Here is a 24223-nt window from a genome sequence, read left to right on the forward strand (position 1 = left end):
CAATAATCGTGAACGCGACGTTAAACCTCAGCTCACTGCATAGGCCCACGGGGATCCGAGGTACTCAGTTAAACGGTGTTTGAAAGTAAGAAAAATAGAAATTCATTATTTTCATAATCGTAAACCCAGATTCGATTTCTTCGTCGGTCGCCACTATACAACACTACTACCCATGCTGAAAATTCCGTTACACGCCGACGATCGGGGACACTGTTTTCAACATTTGGTCAGGTGACCTTGTTCGTTACTAAGCACTGGCGAGACGTAATAGACACTCACTGATAATGATCTATCGAGATGCACTCCCAGGAGGCTGATCGGAGGCTATTCTTCACGCCTCAAAGTCAGATGGTAAATGGTAATAGCCTCCTTGCTGTAGTGCTGTATCCAAGGGTGTCATTGTATCTCCATTGCCTAGCATTATAACACCAGCACAAATAGTAGACGCAGACACACACACAAGTACAGGCACGTCGCTATGTCAGTGCAATATCTTGAATGCGACATTAAACCCCATTTAACCTCACCTGACTGAATGGTAGCTTCTGGAGAAAATATGTTCCGTGCTAGGTAACACGACATGATGAGTTCTGTACCTCACATAGATAGACTTGACCTTCACACCTAATGGTTTATTTTTCTACATAATCCCCTTCCCCACCGATACACTTTTGCCAACGATGCTGAAAGGATTTTATTCCCGCTTCGTAGATCTCCTTCTCTTGGTTGTCCAAAAGTTTCTCCACAGCTGCTGTGACGTCATCGTTCGAGTTCCGGCTGTTTGGGAACAGTTGGAAGTCTGACGAAGCCAGATCAGAAGCGTAAGGTGGATGATGAAGCAGTAGTATTGGATTGTAGTCTAGCCATGTCTGATTTGTCAGTGGCACATTTTTCAGACAGAAGAGCACAGCTTTCTTTTCTCGGTTTCCAGTGTCTCGTGGTTATAATTTCATCCCGTGTTGCCTCAAAAGTACTGCATCATATGCTCCGTCTATTGACTTGCCTTTTGGATTTGGTTGGTTTGTTGTTTAACGCCGCACTCAGCAATATTCCAGGTATATAACGGCGGTCTGTAATTAATCGAGTCTGGACCTGACAATCCAGTGATTGATATCATGAACATCGATCCACGCAATTGGAATCGATGACATGCATCAACCAAGTCAGCGAGCCTGACCACCCTATCGCCTTTTACGACAAGCATAGTCACTTTTACGGCAAGCATGGGTTGCTGAAGATCTATTCTACCCCGGAATCTTCACGGGTCTGCCTTTTGGAAGATAGTCCACCATAATGACACCCTCGGCCTGCCAGAACACGGATGCCATGACCTTTCCAGCTTTGCATTCTTTGGTGGTGGTCATCCCAAATACTTCCTTGGATTTCCTTGTTGTTTGGACTCATTCATTTAGTCACAAATCGTTGCAAGAACATTTATTGATCAGCTTCAAACAGCTAGATTATCACGTGACATGTTGTACCGGGTTCGTTTTCTATTAAATGTCAGTAGCTTTAGAACCAAACGAGCTGATACTTTCTTCATTGCCAAAGTTTCTGTGATAATGGAATGTACTGACTCTCTCCTGGGAAATGTCCACTCAACTAGCAACAGGACACTCAGTCATTCGCCAGCCGGTCATCTCCATATCGTGGATTCTCTGGATCATTTCTGGCTTTGCCGATGGCACAGGCCTTCCAGGACGGGGTCGTCTTCAAGGTGTTCCCTGCCACTCTTAAACTCTGCTTCCACCTCTTTACGACGACATAGGAAGGGCCATACTTCCACAGTGCTCATGTCTTCATGGATGGCTTTTGGCAAGTACTCGATCACTGCACTCGATCACATTCCCCAATACTGGTGTGGCTATTCAGTCTCTACCTCTTCTTTAATGACGGACCTTTAATACAGTACATACACAATGTCATCTACCTCATCGATCTGGAACACCCGAACCATCCGTATCTCCAATCAGTATTCCAGTTATACCACGGCGTGTCAGACTGATTCGGGAGGAAAGCCCGAAGTAACGTTTGCCACTTCGGTGAAACCCACGAACACGGGTATGGTGCTGACAAACCTAGAAACATAATCGGGGTGAACCGACGGATTCAAAAGACGGACAACGATACGGTTATGTTTTCAAAAGATAACCCGGTCACTCAGATCCTAGAGGAATTAAATATATAAACCCACATACATTTGACATCCCGTCATGTTACTGAAGTATTGTTCAGTGCGGCCTTGTACCAAACTTACTCATGCACTCTGGTGGCTTTAGTTTTTATTGGTATAATTACGAATAATGGTCAAATTGTCTTTGTTTAATAATTATTTCTTGCTTGTCAAATTAGGTCAATTGATTGTTTACATAGTTGTGTGTTTGTACTGTTTTTGTATGTTTCAGAGAGTCATTTTTCTCATTATTTCAACTATATAACAACCTGTCAACTATGTACAATCTAGTTTGTTTGAGAACTAGCCTGACCACCCGATTTTGGTAGTTTCAACTATATAACAACCTGTTAACTATATAACCTGTCAATTACATAACAACGTATCAGCTATATAACAACCTGTCAACTTATATAACAGCGTGTTAACTATATAACAACCTGTCAATTATATAACAGCGTGTCAACTATATAACAACGTGTCACGTGTCAGCTATATAACAACCTGTCAACTATTTAACATCCCGTCAACTATATAACAGCGTTACAACTATATAACAACCTGTTAACTATATAACCTGTCAATTATATCACAACGTGTGAACTATACAACCTGTCAATTATATAACAGCGTGTCAACTATATAACGTGTCACCTTTATAACAGTGTGTCAACTAAATATTAACCTGTCAACATTATAACAGTGTGTGAACATTATAACAGCGTGTCAACTATATAACATCCTGTCAACTATTTAACATCCCGTCAACTATATAACAGCGTGTCAACTATATAACGTGTCACCTTTATAACAACCTGTCAACATTATAACAGTGTGTCAACAGTATAACAGCGTGTCAACTATATAACAGTGTGTCATCATAATAACCGCGTGTCTTCTTTTTAACACCCTGTCGTGTCAACGTACATGGGGAGGGGATGGCAGTACTAGGTGATCGGGGTGTAGGTGTATTTTCACTTTGACCCGTTCAGATTCCCTGTTAGAATAAGGTAGTGTGCAATGGGATTTTGACGTTGCAGTCAAGATTATGGACTAATGCCGGCTGTGTAGTGCTAGCCCACCCATACACTGTATATCGACTCCGAGCAACAAATATTCTTACGTCTTTGGGTATGACGTGACAAGGGGGTCGTTCCACCGACCTTCCGCTCCTCGAGCAGACGCTATCCGCTACACCCTGGAGGCGGCCCCTCTCCGGAGTGCCCCATTACCAATGTCCTAAGAGGAGACTTAATGTGTCGAGTGGTCAGGCATGGTGACTCGGTGTGGATTGCGTGTCGATGATGATGATGATGATGATGATGATGATGATGATGATGATGAATGTATTGTATTGCGTGTCATTGTGACCCGACTGAGTAATATCAACCACTTGTTGGTCTGGTCCACACTCCAGTATTTACACGCTGCCATGTGACATACCACAGGGTAATGCAAGGGGCACAACTGTGCGTCGGGCAGCAATGATGACGCCAGTGTATACCGTTAATATAATAGTGTCAGCTGTCAAAATTAAGGCGAGATTGAGCTCGGTCGATCTCAGCACCGACGCCGCTCACAGAACGCACATGACACTTGTTACCATGGCGATGTGGAAAATAAATGAATTTCACCTTCTTACAACTTACACATTATACTCAGATTTCAGATAGGCCATGTGGAAACAAGACAACACATTCCATACTTCTTACATAAATGTATTTCCAAGTGATCATATTCTCATTTTTTCCTGTAGTGTAAAGTATTTTATCAAGATCACTTTGACCAATCAGATCTCATCATTCTGACATGGAGATATGATAACGGTATTTGTTAGTACCTGGCTGCTGATGTGACAGCAATGTAGCAGCGTAGACGGCCCACGGGGATATAATATCACATAAACAACTGGGATAATGTCTACTGTGCCTTTGTATTTGTTTGTTTGATGTTTATAACTCTGCACACAGCACAAATAAAGCTATATAACGGCGGTCCGTAAACAATCGAGTCAGGACCAGACAATCCAGTGATTGACATCATGAGCATCGATTTACGTAATTGGGATACGATGACATGCATCGTCAGCGAGCCGGACCACCTAATTTTGTTAGTTGCCTCTTTCGACAAGCACGGGTTGTTGAAGACCCATTCTAGCCCGGATCTTCACGGATCCCTGTATTTGTATTAAATTGAGTTTAAATACGACACGGATGCTGGAGTAAATTTGATATTTTTTACACTTTATGAAAACATGTATGTACTATGAAAACACAATGTCATTTAGAAACGGTCAAATGTAACAAATGATATATTTGGGTTGGTTCGTTGTTTAACGCCGCTCTCACCAATGTTCCAGCTATATGACGACGGTCTGTAAATAATTGAGTCTGGACCAGACAATCCAGTGATTAATATCATGAGCATCGATCCACGCAATTGGGATCGATGACATGCATCAACCAAGTCAGCGAGCCTGACCACCCGATCCCGTTAGTCGCCTCTTACGACAAGCACAGTCGCCTTTTACGTCAAGCATGGGTTGCTGAAGACCTATTCTACCCCGGATCTTCACGGGTGTTATATTTTGGAAACTTTGGATTTACATGTATGTACTACTACATTTCAACATGTAGCAAGAACGCATCCGTGTATCACAGACCATCAGGTCGCTTATTGCACGTTTATTACGTTAAGTGAGTGAGTATGGTTTTACGCCGCTTTAAGCAATATTCCAGCAATATCACGGCGGGGGACACCAGAAATAGGCTTCACACATTGTATCCATGTCGGGAATCGAATCCGGGTCTTCAGTGTGACGAGCGAATGCTTTAACCACTAGGCTACCCGACCGCCTCTTATTACTTTAAGAATTATTTTTTTGTAATGCAATAACACATGAACAAAATTTTGTTTTGACCGCTACTGTGTGAATCTTTTTGAACCAAGGCATAATGAGCGATGGTGAACATGCGAATACGATATGTGATATGTGTTGAGGAGAAACCTATCTCAAATGATAGTTTGACAAGTATGTAGTTATGCTGGTCCTGCTGGGCGATTTAATGATGGCCAGGCTCGGCGATACGTGTCATCGTACCCTGACATCTTCCCGATTCGAGAGAGTTAACTGACACAAAATGTCCAGTTTCCACCCTTGCCGAACTAGGCTGGAATAACTGGGCTCGATCGTATCGCCTCCAGTGGCTGTTGCTAGTTATGTCCCTTCTATGCCTCTCCTATGGACCAATCAGATTCCACCTCTCGTATCACTTGCATTTGTTTCAAACAAAACGGCGGCGCCCAGTCAAGACGATCTGATCGATAATCAAGATCTATATATCGTGATAAAACGAGTCTTTGAGTGCATCAAATCACGTAAGCACCTTGATTAAAAAAATGAAAAGATTTAGAAAATATCTGTTGACAACGAGTTGGCGGTGTACATGCTTTGCAAATCATCCAATCGACCTAAATCTGCATGACAGTTTACAAACCGGATTTCGATTTCGGGGCGCGATTTTGATTGGACTATGCATGGACTCGTTAGTCCAGCCAAAATGTAACTCCATAATACCAGCCTAGTTCGGCAAGGGTGGAAACTGGACTTTTATAGTCAGTTAACTCTCTTGCCACGGGAAGATGTACCCTGACGGCGTGGATCGGTGTTCATATCAATCAGTGGATTGTTCGGTCCAGACTGGATTTTTGACAGATCGCCGTCATATTGCTGGAATGCTGCGTCAAACATCAAACACACCAAATATGGTGTATCATAGCATAACACAGTCGTCACTGCTTCCAATCACAAGAATCCTATGTTTGGCACCCTTGTTACAGTCACGTTTCAGTCGACTGGCGTCTTGAATTACATGGCGCCTGAATAGGTTCAGAAGTTAAAGGCAAAACGGACTATACAACAAACACGTACATATTATTGTATTGTTTATTTTCTTTGTTGATAAACAATAACACAATCATCGCAAACAATGGAAAACAATGGTTCATAAATAATGCATAAACATGACGAGACATGAAAATAATAATAATAATAATATTCATTACCGCAAAATAATGAAGTAACACCTGTTTTAAACATAAACTGATGGGATGCGAGGCATATTGTTTGAAATATACCTGTAATAAAATCTCACAAAGGTTGCCCAGACCATTGAAATATATTGTGAAGACAAGACCGTATCAAATACTAGGAGCATACACATTTCAAATATTACGTAAACATATACTAAACAGAAAACTATCTTTACAAAAAGTATTTATTAAATATTCGTTTTGTGGAAAAAAAACATTAACGAAGTATTATATGTTACAGAGATTTGGGAAATAAAAATGATTAAAGCCAAGAAAAAAATTATACTGACGGTATGACGTCACGTCTTACGATATTATGACGTCAGAATGGTGGACATGATTTTATCATCATTGAAATAAAACCATGATGATCAACCCAATGACCTTCGTGGTGACACCCCGATTCTCCACAAGAGCATATATTTCATACAGTCGCAGCTGTTATATAATACGCCTAGAAGACATATATGTCACTGAAACACAGTCGAAACGCAATACAATATGCTCGCCGTCGTACATTAGAGGGCGTTTGGTTTGTTTGTTTGTTTGTTTGTTTGCGCCTCGTACGATAAACCTAGGCTACTAGGGCCTAATCCTAACCAAGAAGCCCCCCAAGGAAAGAGAGAGCGAATACTTATTATCTTATCTGGAACCAAAGCAGCCAGTAGTATTTTATCAAGATCACATGGACCAATCAGATCTTATCATTACGAAAAATACAAAAAAAAAAATAATTTGTCAATTTCAATAGGCAAAATAAGACTTCCCTTCAAAATCTTAAACACACAGCTGTTCAAAAAAATATTTCTAATAATGAGGTATTTATCAATAAAATATTAGGGCAAGTTTATTTGTCCCAAAGGAAAGATGTAAATTTGGTTTGGCCTTAAACGATGTGTAGATATGTGGACATTTGCTGTGAAAAGTAGATATGTGGACATTTGCTGTGTTTTCACTGTGTTTCAGTAAAAAAACGTATCTACCCAAATACAACACTGTAAGCTGTTTAATGTATTTTATACATTGAGAAGATAATTTTGAAATTCTTTTTAAGAATAACATCATAATACAATGTAGTGTAACATAATTAGTCAAACTTTGTGTAAATCCAATGAACACATTATTAATTTCATCTTTGTATATATGCACCAATTGATGTTCATGATGAAATTATATTGATTATTCACAACTCGTGCCATTCCGTGACAATCCGATTGGTCACGCAAAGACACGAATGATGGCGAATGATGATTTGACAAGATGGAAACAAATGGACGAGTCTCATCCGGGATATGCTTACTATGCTAGGACTAGACGAAATGATGCCCAGTTCTACGAACTGGCATGAAAGCTGGTTGGAATTCAGTGACTAAAACACATGCATATTCACTCATAAATAATATCACAACACACGTATTCACTTCATGAGAGTGTCCCCACATCCATTCACACATGGTCGTCGGATGCACAGTCGAGCAATCGCAACGACGACTTAGTACCAAGTCTACACGTAAGGTCACAAGAGTTGCGTCCCTTCCCACACAGCGTAAAACACGCTAGACGTACACATCTTTAAGTCCAAACCCGGAAAATGTTATCATTTCGTCCGGCGGATCATCATGGTCTATCGTGTAGCTACCGGAAGTCGTGGTAGTATTGTCATCATCAACACTGTCGTTTAAATTTTCCAACGAATAACCGGTAATTCCTTTCTTGAAGGTCAGATTAGTGTCGGAATTCCTCGACCTTGGACGTGGTTGCGGTGCGAATGTTCCAAGATAGCGAGGTACGTGTGTTTGGAAATCACCCTGGGTATCGTGATCGAAGTGCACTGAATAGGGCTTCTTCCTGGAACTACTGTTTCTCAAGGTCACGGGGTCTATAGGTCTCTGTCTGTAGTCACTCTTTAACGCCGGTGGCAACATGGAAACATCGCCTTGTCGGACCAAGGGAATACTATTTCGTTGTCTATTTTGTGGAATAATACTTGTTTTCTTTTGATCTCGAATGCAGTCGAATCTCACAATAGGGAAGCCAGAGTCATCTGTAAAAAAAAGATCACAGGTTAGTAAAAATATATAAGTTGGTGTCCTGAGTATATACAAATAGTTCACAGAGATTATTAAAATCGAGTTTTTCATGGCGCCTCAACTCCCATGTGAAGAGGGAAATTATGATCATAGCTTCGAATTTCAGATTTCCTAGGTCGACGTGGTCGTGAATTTGACTAGCTGGTAAACATCTTGACCTGCATCTCTGCCTTCCTCCCACATCAAACTGACGGGGGGGGGGGGGGGGGTTATAACTGAAATACAGTTTATAACGGCGTTGAATCCAACAAACTCTCACGTTTCTCACACTGATTTTACGACATGAGTGTCAACTGTTTGTATGCGGAATGAAAGAAATACATGAATTCTGAAACACGTGGTAAAATCAGAACGATACAAACACGAACCTAACACGAAAACGAATTATTCCTACACGTTGATTGTCGTGATGAAGTAGAGTCTACGGGAGCATACACCTTGTCGAGGGGATCACCCATGAAGTCAACACTATGTCTGCCTGGTGTCAACGATGATGAACTGCGTGATTTCATAATTACGCGTGTGTCTCGTAGACGTGCATAGTGTTCAAGATAAGCGTGACTGTTAAAAAGCGATTATCACGTAACTGTGTTTTGAGTATTTCCCCGCGAGAGATGCATCAATTCCACTGACTTTCGCATGACACATAAAAGAAGCGAATTCCATATAAAACACTCTTCATATTTTCAACGCACATTTGTCAGAGCCTATTTTTCTCAGTCAGTTCTGTCTTCAACAGAAACGAAGGGACACACGGGGTAGACGAAATTGTTTCCCCTTTTTTTAGTATAATGTGTTTTAATAAACATTATGTTTATCTTGTGCTATCAATATCTCGAAACAAAACAAAATTCGTCTATGATTCTTTAAATTGTGCTCAAGAATACGTATTCGTTATAGCTTCCGTGGAGGCCGCCATCTTGTTTCCCAAAACTCGCACTGGCGTCTGTTTCGGATCTGGATTCCTTATTCAAAATTCATGTCCGATTAAACAAATTTAAAGCCATGTGATTAAGGAATATATTGATATATCTCAGATATATTTCATAAACTATATCAATACGGAAATGTAGACACGCGCGCACACCCTACAGCGAACCCCACAAGTGACAAATGCAGAAAATCTAATATTTAACAATGAAGGTATAAACGTTACGGCAATCGCAAGGTGAAACGCTGATTCCAGTCAATATGATTAGGTGTAGTGAAGTAGATTGTCTCCAGTAATGAAGCTAACACTACCAACAATGATAAACTGTCACATCACAACTATTCACATATAAAGATAACATTGGTGTCGTTACGCCTAAAGCATTGTCTCTCTTACGTCAACAGTGAATCATTACTACATGGTCGCATGGTATTGACTGACGTGAATTCGTTTATGTTGAACCAACAGATAATAGTGTCAGTTCGGTCTATTGTGTCGTGTTACCATGTATGTTTGAGGACAGGAAAATCGTTGATAGGCTTGGGTGGGGGGTGGGAAGGTGATGGGTGGGGGTGTAGAGAGAAGGTGACTTTCACGACTGACATTACGTCCTTTACAATATGATGTTGTTTATCGTTCCAATCACCTGCTTGAAGGGCAAGGAAACTTCAAAGTTTATGGTCTGAAAGTTTCTTTAAAAAAACGCTCGACTCAGGAAACTAATTTATCAGGCTGCCACTATTTAAAAAAAATCTTTTTATTTAAAGTTTGTGTCTGTCCATCGTTCTATAAATTTAATATATTTCAGATATAAACAAAAAGTATGTAGATCTACCATCGGAAAAGAAGTTCCAAAAAAACCATCAAACTACGTATAATGAGTGAGTGAGTGAGTATGGTTTTACGCCGCTTTTAGCAATATTCCAGCAATATCACGGCGGGGGACACCAGAAATGGGCTTCACACATTGTACCCATGTCGGGAATCGAACCCGGGTCTTCGGCGTGACGAGCGAACGCTTTAACCACTAGGCTACCCGACAGCCCCTAAAACTACGCATAAAGAATGTATTGTCATCATATCTAAGGAAAGCAAAAAAATTACTTCTAAGACGTAGAATGACACCCGGACGAAATGGGAAACAGGTCTATCGACATAGCGTTAACTTACTTTCTCTACAGACACTATGTGTGAGGGCACAGTGTCATCTAGAAGATTTAGTAAATTTTAGTGAAATGGAGACAGCACAGCACACAGCACATGCATAATGCAATAGAAAGTAGGGAAACTTCAACAAAAATCGACCTTGCAAAGCCACTCAAAAGGTTACATACGTGCACGAAAAGTATTAAATTACATCAGCAAAATCAACTTTTTGTGGTCACGAAGAGGCTGATGAATAAAAAAACAAGCACAGCAATAAAACCGTCTAACAAAATTACCATATGATCAATGGATATCGTATTCATCATATGTAATTTGAATAGAGATGCGCGTTGTTGAGCATTTCAGGAAGAACGGAATCACTCTAAACATTATAATGAAATAGGGTAACGGGATGCAATGTAATAACTGCATCAAAAAAAATCGATAAAACGTGCCACCGAAATATGAAATATATGTGTGGGACACAATGCCTACCTAAGTCATATACATGTATATAGATTAATTTGCGGGTTTTTTTACTTTTACTTTTTTATGAACCCTGTCCGTCCCGAAATAAAGATACAGTAAACAACGTTTATAACGAACTGATGGATATAATGAACATATTTTTTGTCCCGGCGATTTGATGTATATATGCTGTACATATGCTTATAACGAACAACGGTTATATCGAACTAAAACCAGTAGTCCCTTCGAGTCGGATATAACCGTACTGAACTGTACTTTAGACACGTCCCTTTTAGCTAAAGAAATTACATCATACAGTTAGCGGACATCGGAAGCCCATAGAAATAGTCTTAAAACATTATTATCCATTGTCTTCACGTGACAAAAAAGGCCAATTAGTTTACAACTACTTTTCTACTTAAATTGCCCATTTCAAATGGATTATGGAGATTTGACAGTATCATGGTGGCTACAGAAAAAAAAATATTGACAGTGGGCGAAGTCATTGTCGCTGTCTAGAATTAACGTTGCAACTATGTGTAGACGTTCGAACCAAACATTCGTGAATGGTGCAGCAAGACCTTGGTTATATCGAATTCAAAACTATTCGAGAAATCTGAACTGTTCTTATAAATAATTGAAGACGGTTATGTTCGTTATAGCGGTAGTTCGTAACATAGTGTTTAATTGTGATTCCGTTAGCCCGTGATATGCTTTGAAAAAAGCAGAAGAAGTGTTAACCTATATGCCAGCACATCCGGATTTCACCTGTTTCTGAAGGGAGAGAACTCCTGCCCTGGCTGTGACTGTCCTCCTCACTGTAGCCCCGGCCGCTGTCAGTGCCAGTTGTCTCCCCTGAGGAGTTACTCAGAATGTCGTCCGTAATTGTCTCCCCTTTCGGACCATAACGAGACTGAAATGAAACAGTCCTTCTTTAATACAATAACTGAATAAAGTTTTTGGTAGCCAGTAATAAGAATTTAGTACAAGACTAAATTAATTTGATCTTGACCTTGTTCATTGTGTGTCATCGGTGCCACAACGGTGTGGGAGGATGCTCACAATATTAACCACTAGTTTGCAACAACCTATCCACTCCAGTCCAACTCCCACACCATATTCTTACTAAACACAAGCCTCCCGACACAGCTACACGAGAAATCTAGAGACCCCCTCATTTCCATGTTGTTTGGAATCAAAGAAACTAGACTTGGTTCAGCTTGATCTCGACTTGCATCGGCTTAAATTGTTTGATAGGAATTTCTTACAAGCAGGCGGATGACAAACTAGACAAAGGTTTATGGACAACTTCTTAATCATACTGTAATACCGACGTGTCGGTATTGTCAATCAAGGTCACTACTTTGCCTCCGCTTTCAGTAAACCAGCCGCCGAACCAGCAGAACCAGCCGCCGTGATATAGTGGAGTATTGCTGAGATGTTATACAACATTCAGACCGCCTCCGTGGTCTAGTGGTAGAGCGTCCGCCCGGAGAGCGGAAGGTCTAGGGTTCGATCCCCGGCCGCGTCATATCAAAAGACGTTTAAAGATGGTACTTGTTGTAACCCTGTCTGGCGCTCGGCATTAAGGGGCTAATACAAGGACTGGTCGGCTCGGAGTCTGAGTGGGGTATTCATGTTAAACTGAGGCATGGTATCTCAGTGAGCTAGCACTATAAATCGGCATCAGTCCGGACTAGTACAAGCAGCCACACACACACGTACATGCACGTCGCTATATCAGTGCAATAATCTTGGACGCGACGTTAAACCCCATTTCACCTCACCTCCTCACCTGTTATACAACATTCACTAATTGGTTACACGACTTTCTATTAATCTTGCCTTACCGAGAGATGCTGACTCGGCCCTTTCTTTGAGCCTCTGATGAGAGCCTGTTGATATTTAAGTGCAGCCAATCGCGTCATCTGTTGGTCGGTGACGTCATACTTGTCTGAGATCACGTGCGATTCTTGAACAGGGTGCTGATCTAATTTGGATGAGGATTCTATTTCCTGAAAGAGAGTAAAAACTTTCAAAATGTCTGTAAAATAAAAAAGTTTCTTGAATATATTCTCCAGGAAAGAGTTATTCCCCCTGAAACTTTCAAAACAACACAGAACACATATGTCAACCTACAATAAGCCATTTAACTTAACTGTCTGTGCTGTAAGGTACTGTTCCGTCATTTTAGAACGCAAAAACAACGCGTAAGGCGTACATTTCATCAATATCGTTCTCGTAATTACCCTTCAAACTTCAGATGTTTCAAAAATGTCAAAGTTTAGGAAACAAACTGGCAGTATATTATGTCGTCCTCGAGTTAATTATTCGATCCCCGGCACCGCTAGTTTCTCTCTATAATAGCAGTGACGCTGACTACCGCCTAGACGTGTAGTAACACTATCTTTAATTGATATTATCAACCTCGTGAATGACGGGAAATCGATAATCTACCCATTAATCATGTCACGAGCGATCCGGTCTGCGTATGATGCGGAATGAGGGGATACCCGGGGGTATTGGATCACAGATTACAACTGAATAATTACTCATTATCAAATAATATCAACACATCAAACCATGCATAAAATATTATCCCCAACTTCGATGATTATATTAACAAATATGTCTGGTATTGTGTTTTTAAAACTGCAAAACTATTGTTGCGTTTCTAACGACATCGTGTGCGTCACTGTATGTTTTTCAACGGAAATGGGTTGGGTTTTTTTTATAACTTTTTAATAATTTTGATTTTCATAAACGTGACACTGGCTTCTATTTGAGACTGTACGACCAGCCACGACAAAGTGTGTCTCACAGTTTGGTATTTAACAAAATCGGGTTGTTGTTTTTGTCAACGTGACACTGGCTTCTATTTGAATCAATCCAACCTAATCACGACATGCTTTAAATAATGTAGTATTTTAAAAACTTTAACCTCGTAATGTGGACATATTTCACCGAGTAAATGTGTTCAAGAACACTACTAAAAGTTGAGGTCAATATGAGAAGCTTATGCTCTCTCTCTCTCTCTCTCTCTCTCTCTCTCTCTCTCTCTCTCTCTCTCTCTCTCATTTGGATCATAATATATCTATCTCCTTGAACAGGAGTTTCAACCTGCCTCACCCATTTGAAATAATCTCCCTCTGCAATCTGAAACACCCAAACAACCCGCATCACACCCTCCAGCTATAACAACACGACACAAGCAACGCGGGAATTCCACTGTCAACTCCCTCTCCGACATGTTGCAAGACGACCTGTTTGATTGACGTGCGTACATTACACTAACTGTTATCTACCTCTCTGGTACATAAACTCCATGTAAATAACCCGATATGGGGGATTATTAAAGAGTGGATGCTATAAACTCGACATACTTCCAAGTACCGCGTTATCAAAACTACCGGCGTCAGTCGATGTAATCCTCACGTAAACATCCGAGTTTACTCGAGCTACATATTAAAGAGATCGGAATACACTCGAGGATCAATTAAGAACCTCGGTTTGTTCTTCCGTTTCAAAATGACGTCATCATGCCTGGGTGTTATGAAGATAGCGGATCGGTGATGTCTCAGATCTTAATAGTGTTGTTGCACTTATTTTGTTGAAGATAATCACTTGAGTGAGTATTGTTTTAACGCCGCTTTTAGCAATATTCCAGCAATATCACGGCGGGGGACACCAGAAATGGGCTTCACACTTTGTACCCATGTCGGGAATCGAACCCGGGTCTTCGGCGTGACGAGCGAACGCTTTAACCACTAGGCTACCCGACCGCCCCTGAAGATCATCAAGATGAAGCTGGCTGATGCTCAGAAGCTAGTAATGACTCACAACAAGCATGAAGCAATGTTTTACGACTTTGAGTCAGAGATGAAAGCGCTCAGATCCGAAAAACATACAGCATCATATAACAAATGTTAAAATGTAATTTTACTGCTGTAATTGCATGTCATTGTGACAGTGGCTTCTGCAGAAATAAATAGCCCAGCTTCAAGACACGGTCGTTAATTCGTTTGTTTGAAAATAACAATACGTCATATTAATGTAACCGGCAAAGAGAAGTCCATACCGCGAGATTAATTTCCGCTTCTTCAAATATGATTCAGCGTAACAGCGTTTGATTGATGAAATGCTTGTTAAAAATGTTGTAATGTTAAAGGTTAGAAGTTTGGAAAATTTAATTTATATCGACGTTGTTTTGTAAAGCAATCATTGTCGTACTTACGAAGTAACGATAAAGATACGCCATAACCCCGACACTGTTTATGCGTCACGAACCGCATCAACTTGATACACAGCTAATCAAGCGAATTTTCCGCAAACCTAATGCCAAACCTAACGGTAATTGCTGATAAACGAGTGTGAATAAACATCGTAAGATCAACAGTTTTATCTGTTTATGAAATATACATCCCCAAACAGCTAGGAATCGATTTAAAAGAAGAAAAACCATTTGACAAAACTGGCTATTATTCCGAAGAGAATTGATACATTATTTCAGGGCGGGCTGTTTCACATCTGTTCCGACACCAGTGTCGATTTTTACGCAGGTTAGAACGAGTTCTTGTAAATATTTCACTAACTTAATGATTAATGAGAGAAATACAGCGCCCCGGACGAAGATTGTAACGCAGGCTCGAGCCCTCAAGAAGAGTGTTAGTTTTCCTGCAGTAAATGTTATTTGTCAGCGAGTTAAATGTTATTTTACATGTGTTCACCTCAATTATATATTTTTTCTCTATAAACACAAATCCTGATGGAATCATCCAGACCTGTATTCACGACGGTTAAACAAAGACCGAACAAAACAGCTAAAGAATTTATTATGTTTAATTTAATGAATAAAAAGATGCTTGCAGACATTTAGAATTTTATCACTGTCTTATCTTAACGAAATGTCAGCTTAAAAAGTTGAAATGCTAATGTAGGTGTTTTCTGTACGTATTTGAATCGAAATACACAGGAACTGGTTGTCAAGACGTTCTTGAAGTAGAACTACATGAATAAAGGCAGTCAAGATACAAGGCAAATGCTCCCAAATATCTCAACACGAGATTGCTTTGATCTTTAACTAAATTCTTCTCTCTTGAATTAACCAACAATCATAATCTTAACATTAAAATGATAAGATAACAAACTCGTCACCTATTATACACAAGAATCGACTGATCATGAACTGAAACCCCCCCTCCCCTCCCCTAACACAATAATAATTTAATCCAAATCAAATCTCTTCCGACTTAATACAAGGATGAGATCCCTCTAAATTCGAAAACGTGAACTTGAATGATAACCCAGAGCCTACCGGCGTTAGACCCAACTCACTCACTCACTCACTCACTCACTCTGCCAGACATCTTTGGGCGTGGCCAGTGCCACTCCAGGCATGTGTTTGAACACAAACACACGGATCAAACTCAACATACCTCGGCAAGCTCCGGTTTAACTAGCGTGGTATCCAGTCTACTGACATATGCATACCATTCTAATTGCGGTCGGCATTCCGACGATCAAGTCAGTTGAAAGATTCAGATAAGGGAAAGCAGTGTTTACTAGAATAAGTGATGCTCACGGTGTTCTCTGGCGATGTTCCACCCGGAGGCAACAGTGAGTGTTCCCGTGGGGGCCCAGGTTTAGAATGGGCCCCAACCTTTGTCGTATGAGCAGATGACCTTTAAGGCTCCCCTGAGGCATAAGAGGTTGCTCATAATATCAGTCACTGGTTTGTCTTGTCCAGACTCGATTAACTAAAGGCCGGCGTAATATAGTTGGAATATTGCCGTCCAATCAAATTGCATTTGTTTGCGAGAGAAGTTCTGTGGGAAGTTACTGATAAGTGGGATTGCGATAGTGACGACACTTCCGGAATGAAGCTATGATGGCAAATTGATCCAGGGTATTCATCATAATAAAATGAAGATAAAAACACATTGATCGAGAACGAAGTCTCTACTGCCCATGTCCGCTAGCATGACATAGTAGATGCAGCATATGACTGGGTTCATTGTGTGTCATCGCACTCAGTTACCATGGGTCGTTGCTCACGCTAATCACCAGTCTACCTAGGCCCAGACTGGAGTTTGTGCAGATGCGGATGTGCAAACTAATGCGGACAGTGGCACAAAACAACACTCACTCTCACATAGACACATTCGCAGGTCTGATTTTCCCACCGCCTTCTCAATCACAATACCTCAAATAATAACAAGTAAAACAAAAAAACTTCCCTCGAATACCTAAAACTAAAAAGTCCCTTTCGTGCTAAGACACCATTCGAGTGTGGTCGCACACGCTGTACACCGACCAACAAGTCACGTGACATATCACCACTGCCATAAGGTAGTTTGCATAACACGTGACCGGACTAATTTCGTGTTAAACAAAAGCGCCTTTACTGAAACCGGAGGAGTCGGTAAAAACTAACATATTTCAATCAGATTTAGTGACTGATTTACATAATAATGGAGATATCGTCCCAGAACAGAATTAGACTATTCTACCAGCAATGTGACCACGCCGACTTTTATACTCCTTGACTCGATATCTGCACGTGGAACCACATAACCACCTTAAAATATGGATAAATGCGCAACTTGAAAATAGTGTTACAAGTGTTATGATATTTTCGCGACGTAATCAATCATCTCTTGACAAATATGCATCTTAATGTGAAGAAGTTTCACTTACATGAATAATGAACATATTCCACCGGGTAATAGACATGATAGATTGAGCAGCACGTGATAGTTCCCCACATCAGGCTTGGCTGTGACAGAGGCACATGGGGACGGGACGCTGGTTAGTTGAGTGCCCATGTGCTATTCACCAGTTCTGATATTCCAAGCTCGTCACGGATCCCACTGCGGTCGCGTTTTACGATAAGCACGAGACACAGGGGCCCAGTGCTACTCCTCGAATCCCCATACGGGATTATGAAATCATATTGAGGATATAATGGAAACTGATCGTCTGTGAGCGGTTGATGCAATAGAATATGCATGTTTCTGTATGCGTGGTGTTTGAGGAGGGGAGCTGGATGAAGATGCTCGCGGTGGTCGCAATACCTAAAGTGGCGGTTGGGTAGCCACGTGGTTTAAGTACTCACCGTCATTCCCAAAACCCGGGTTCGGTTCCCTACGTGGGTTCAATGTGTGAAGCACGTTTCTAGTATACGGACATTGCTGGAATAGTGCTAGCGGTATAGAACCAAAGTCACTAACACCAGACACCATCGCTGGGGATTATAGACTGGTGTGGTTGTTTTTGTTGTTGATTTGACTTGGGAATAATAATGTCAAGATTTAACAAGATTTCATTCATGTCCAATACTTCCAACAATAACAAACTCAAACCATACGTTACAGTAAGGATAAGATATATGGATGAACAACTTCTTTATTACAAAAAGGAACGACGTTTCTGTGTAGGATCAAGCCAGCGATAACGGTGTTAGAACCAACACCGAAACGTCGCTTCTAATTGTAATAAAGAAGTTGTTCATCCATATATTTTATCATTACTTAGTGCTCCAATTTCTAAATACCTCTCAAAGTAGTAACATTACAGATTTGAATGTTTTCGATTTTTTTATCAATGAAAGCGTACTGCCAGATTAGCCATTCCTCGTTCGTTTTAATTTTACGAACTGGGAGGTCTTGATCGGGTAACCCAGATCTTTGTGACAACTTAATTAGTCATTTGTATACCAAAAGTTTAAACAAATTCAGTAGCATGTAAGCGACGACGATAAGCCCTCAGGATACCCCACATATCACATTGAAACCACTACGCTCCTTTGCTTGTTTAAATATACTATAATTTGTCCTTAACACCTCGGCTGGTTCGTATTTCCGCCATTCCTTTGTCAACACCCCTGTACAATAACACGGTTCACGGATCCCAATAATCAAAGCTTTAATCACACAGGGCAATGATCAACCCAGATCGTGTTTTGCTATTTATTTACACGTCGGTCACAGTAATCGACCGCGTTTACACTATAATTCAGAAGGGATGTCGTTCACGCTAATCCGCCGAGTACAATCGGTTATTTTCGCCCGTGCTCGTGACAAATCGGATTACAACGATGGCCTCTGATCTCCCGTTTTATATTCGGAGGAATGGACTGTGAAGCTGTTTACCGTTAATCACATACATTAGCGGATCTCTGACTTATATCAATACGCGATGGAAATCTTTGAGAACGTTTTAAGAGATTTAATCTTTTCGACAAGTTGAGTCTAGTTCAACGGTATCCTGTAACACCACTCTCGATTAAACACAAGCCTCGGGCTATCGACACGTCCATCGAATCTGAGCGAATTGGTTGAAGACAGTGATCTGATTCAAGGTAAATTTCTATGTAAGCGATGCATTGGTATCGCCAGTGATAAAAGTGGTTGATATCGATAAGAATGGGTTTCTTGCGTGCACACCGTATGTGGGTTTGTAGTGCGGTAAGTTCGACTGTAAAGACTACACTCAACGTCATGAGTGGAGACAGCGACACCACCTATATATTGAGAGAGTTAAGGACATTGTAAGCGTTTGCTAAACGCTTAATATTTGATAGATATAACGACAATTAGATCACCGCACGGAGTCAAACTGGCTGGTTTGTTCAATATTGAAATCGATCGTTCCTAAACACTCAGATATTTACAATAGATTATGAAAAATGGAATCAGTATTCCTATGAATAGTATAAATGTGGTTCATAAACGATAAATTACTCATGTTAGTCATATCTGTCAGCTGTCACTGATTCAGGGGCATACGACTATTGACAATTTTTTCATAAAGTCACATAAAGACTTCTATTTAACGGCAAATTGTGTTTTGTTAAAGGTTTCACATTCCAATCAATATTAATTATTATTATTGATCGGAATGTGAAACTTTTGAACAATGGGTATTGATTTGTATGCGTGCAGGTTTTCGTTATGCATATGCACATGAGTGCATGTCAAGCGTGCATGATTGTGCACCCTTAACCCGCGTGCACATGTGATACTGCATGGCTCTCGCCTGTGTCTATAATGCAGAAATCATGAGAATCATCAGATTCGATTGACTTCTCTGACTTAAGCCATGCTATGGTTGATACATAATATAATTTTGCATAAGCCCTAAATCAACTGCGACAAGATTAGCATGACGTCATCACCAGTTTAGCATGACGTGTTTCCTCCACGTGGGTTCAGGCAAGGCTATGTTAGAGGTGCTTCTATCAGACTCTACAGCACATTCACACAGGAACTGTATGATGTAACTATAAGATCACAGGAATATATTCCTAAACACAATATTTACATCTAAACAAAGAAAATGTTATCTTTGTGAAAATCAACCTCCACGCGCCAAGTCCGATGACTGGGTTCGTTATTTCCGTGCTGTGTCAATATGACGTCACGCTATACACACCGCTAGTAATAATACCATAAGATTTATACAAATGCCATCCACCACATTAAGATATCGAAACGCCAAGGTAAAATATTTGCTGTACAATTGAAAAAAAGACATGATCCCCATCAATTACTGTCTTAAACGTGACTGAAAGTACCAAAAAAACACGCGCTCTATTTGTTCCAAACAAAAAACAATTTGCAAGCTCCGCACAGCGCACACGTAAAGGCCATTAATTCCGACCGAAGCCTTTATTTAAACTATAGGCGTGAAAGCAGCCAAGAGCGATAGTGGTCATGACCTGCAAAGAGTATTAATTGAATGCAAACTAAACGACGCTAGTCCTGCAGGTTGTCCGTAAGCCTGGTTTGCGAATCCGGTGATCTGATTTCTGATGTTGAATTACGGGACTTACAGTCAACATTTATATTGTCCAAGTTTGTGTAAAATGTCGGTTTAATGAATGGGGAAGCCAATTTGTACTTCCTGTACGGTTTTGGGGTCATGTGTCCATTTAGATGTCAAACCTTGTGACAACCTCGACGTCTTGCGTTTCTCGTTGCTTTAAGAAGAACGTTTATACTTGTCATGTCGATACTTTTTTTTTTAAATACTTATGTAATTTCAAGCATCACATATTCCCCATTGTTCTGGGTGCCTTAGGTTTGGTACCTCCCAATCTGTTGACTGACACTGGGAGAGTACCCGGGTTTGCTGCCAGGAATACAGCCCTTCTGACAATCTGGGTAATGCAGAGTGAGTGAGTGAGTATGGTTTTACGCCGCTTTTAGCAATATTCCAGCAATATCACGGCGGGGGTCACCAGAAATGGGCTTCACACATTGTACCCATGTCAGGAATCGAACCCGGGTCTTCGGCGTGACGAGCGAACGCTTTAACCACTAGGCTACCCGACCGCCCCGGGTAATGCAGAAGGCTGCAGTGTTAGGGTATCTTGACATTGTCCTAAAAGTTCTGTGTGGGTTTGACTAGACAGCGCTTCGTGTGGGAACGTGCATATTAATTATAATAATGTCCTATATACATACTATACGCTCAAAACGCTACATTATTACCCTAGTCAAGGGATCAGTGTGCACACGCCATTCATTTCATTCTCAGCTCCCTGGGGAGTATTCCCCCAAGCTGGTAATACGAATATTAGCAATATATATATAAATAAAGAGAAATTTATATTATCACAACGATGAACCATATTTCGTTATTCAGAGAATGTGTTAATCCGGACTTTTTAACCTGGAACTGTACTGTGCGGATAAAGGTGGTTACAATGTATAGAAATACCCGGAAGTATACATTTCATCATCGAAAAAGGAACCGCCCACTTCTTCCAATTTATAATCAAAGTGATTTCCCAATGAACAACCTGTTTGTTTTTGTATCGAAGTTGTGAATAAACGTCTTGGAGATGTGGCAGACATACCCCTGATGTAAAACACAGCGTCTTTGATTTCACAAATGGAATTACACTCACTGCGGACTGAAATAAACCTTCCAGACTTAATGTCTGCCATACGATGTAATACATCTCCGAAAGAGGAGATCAGTAAGTTCGAATCATGGTGTATATTAAATCCTCTCGCCACACGTTAGTTCTGAAGCACGGTCTCAAGCACCGTTCTGAAGCACGTCTCGAAGTCGACATTCAAACCGACTTGAGCCACGGGTCTGCCAGTCACCTCGTAAACACGGCTTTTATCACTGTGCATTCTGGAACTGTCACTGCTAGAGAAAATGCTTGCTGTTATAAAATACAAAAAAAACTAGGTGAGACGATATGATGGAATAATTCGCCTGTTCAGAATGCCCAGGGTGTCAAATATCATAAACGAAAGCGTTGTCGTTTTTTATTGTAGTTGGTGCGAATGCTGTTTCATGTCAATCAATTCGTTCACCGATCAGAAAAAAGACACCCTGTTGTTCGAAAATAAGGTAGACCCTGGAAAGAATTCTGTGTTTGGGATAGGCTAGACACCTAGATTGATGCTGATTTTATTGCTAATGGAGTTCCGTTTTTCAACTGATTATCTCGAGGCCAATAGACAGTTTTGTCAACGCTGAGTTCCGCGTTCAACATTGCAACGTAATGAATAGTTCAATCATTGTCTGCTGTCAGGCATTGCGGAGAGCATTTTCCCCTAAAACATTGACAAGTCAAATTCGTCATCATCAACCTCATCGCCACCGCCACATCTTCATCCTCATAATCACCATCAACATGATAATCGCTACCACTACCATCATCACCATAATCACCATCAACAAGATCATCGCTACCACTACCATCATCCTCATAATCATCATCAACATGATAATCGCTACCACTACTATCATCCTCTTAATCACCATCAACATGATAATCGCTACCACTACCATCATCACCATAATCACCATCAACATGATAATCGCTACCACTACCATCATCACCATAATCACCATCAACAAGATCATCGCTACCACTACCATCATCCTCATAATCATCATGATAATCGCTACCACTACTATCATCCTAATAATCACCATCAACATGATAATCGCTACCACTACCATCATTACCATAATCACCATCAACATGATCATCGCTACCTCTACCATCATCCTCATAATCATCATGATAATCGCTACCACTACTATCATCCTAATAATCACCATCAACATGATAATCGCTACCACTACCATCATTACCATAATCACCATCAACAAGATCATTGCTACCACTACCATCATCACCATAATCACCATCAACAAGATCATCGCTACCACTACCATCATCACCATAATCACCATCAACAAGATCATCGCTACCACTACCATCATCACCATAATCACCATCAACAAGATCATCGCTACCACTACAATCATCACCATAATCGCCATCAACAAGATCATCGCTACCACTACCATCATCACCATAATCACCATCAACAAGATCATCGCTACCACTACCATCATCACCATAATCACCATCAACAAGATCATCGCTACCACTACAATCATCACCATAATCACCATCAACAAGATCATCGCTACCACTACCATCATCACTATCAACAAGATAATCGCTACCACTACCATCATCACCATAACCATCATCAACATGATCATTGCTACCACTACCATCATCACCATAATCACCATCAACAAGATCATCGCTACCACTACCATCATCACCATAATCACCATCAACAAGATCATCGCTACCACTACCATCATCACCATAATCACCATCAACAAGATCATCGCTACCACTACAATCATCACCATAATCACCATCAACAAGATCATCGCTACCACTACCATCATCACTATCAACAAGATCATCGCTACCACTACCATCATCACCATAACCATCATCAACATGATCATTGCTACCACTACCATCATCACCATAATCACCATCAACAAGATCATCGCTACCACTACCATCATCACCATAATCACCATCAACAAGATCATCGCTACCACTACCATCATCACCATAACCATCATCAACATGATCATTGCTACCACTACCATCATCACCATAATCACCATCAACATGATCATCGCTACCACTACCATCATCATCCCCATCAGCAACATCAACATCAGCAGCAGAAACATGATCATCGCTACCATCATTATAATCATCACAACTCACATCAACATCGACGCCATAATCATCATCATCATCAGCAGCAGCAGCAAGATGATCATCACTACCATCATTATAATCATCATTGTCAGAATCATCATCGCCGTCATTGGCATTGTTCTAGAAATGTTATTATCAGCAACAAAAGCATCACATCTTAAAGGTGCGACATCGTGTCGGGCTTCCTCTTACATCAAGCTGACACGCCGTCATAAAACTGGAATATTGTTCAAAGTGCCGATGAACCAAAT

At 40.7% G+C, this 24223-nt stretch overlaps 1 protein-coding gene across 2 annotated transcripts in view; it reads right to left on the minus strand.

Annotated features, from left to right (window-relative positions):
* Positions 1–6105: 6105 nt before the first annotated feature.
* The window catches only part of LOC124137474 (protocadherin-11 X-linked-like), a 28051-nt gene continuing 9933 nt past the window's right edge, over positions 6106–24223 (minus strand). Inside the window, exons 2-4 of one of the 2 annotated variants that reach the window (XM_046503785.2) lie at positions 12751–12915; positions 11642–11813; positions 6106–8309 (exon numbers count right to left, since the gene is read on the minus strand). In XM_046503785.2, the coding sequence (XP_046359741.2) occupies positions 7822–8309; positions 11642–11813; positions 12751–12915 (825 nt within the window). In that variant the 3' untranslated portion in view covers positions 6106–7821. The remainder of the gene's footprint in view (positions 8310–11641; positions 11814–12750; positions 12916–24223) is intronic. The other variant, XM_046503786.2, reaches the window with a different exon arrangement.

This window comes from Haliotis rufescens, unplaced genomic scaffold (assembly GCF_023055435.1).
Source record: "Haliotis rufescens isolate VD_foot unplaced genomic scaffold, xgHalRufe1.0.p SCAF_7, whole genome shotgun sequence".
Classification (NCBI taxonomy): domain Eukaryota; kingdom Metazoa; phylum Mollusca; class Gastropoda; order Lepetellida; family Haliotidae; genus Haliotis; species Haliotis rufescens.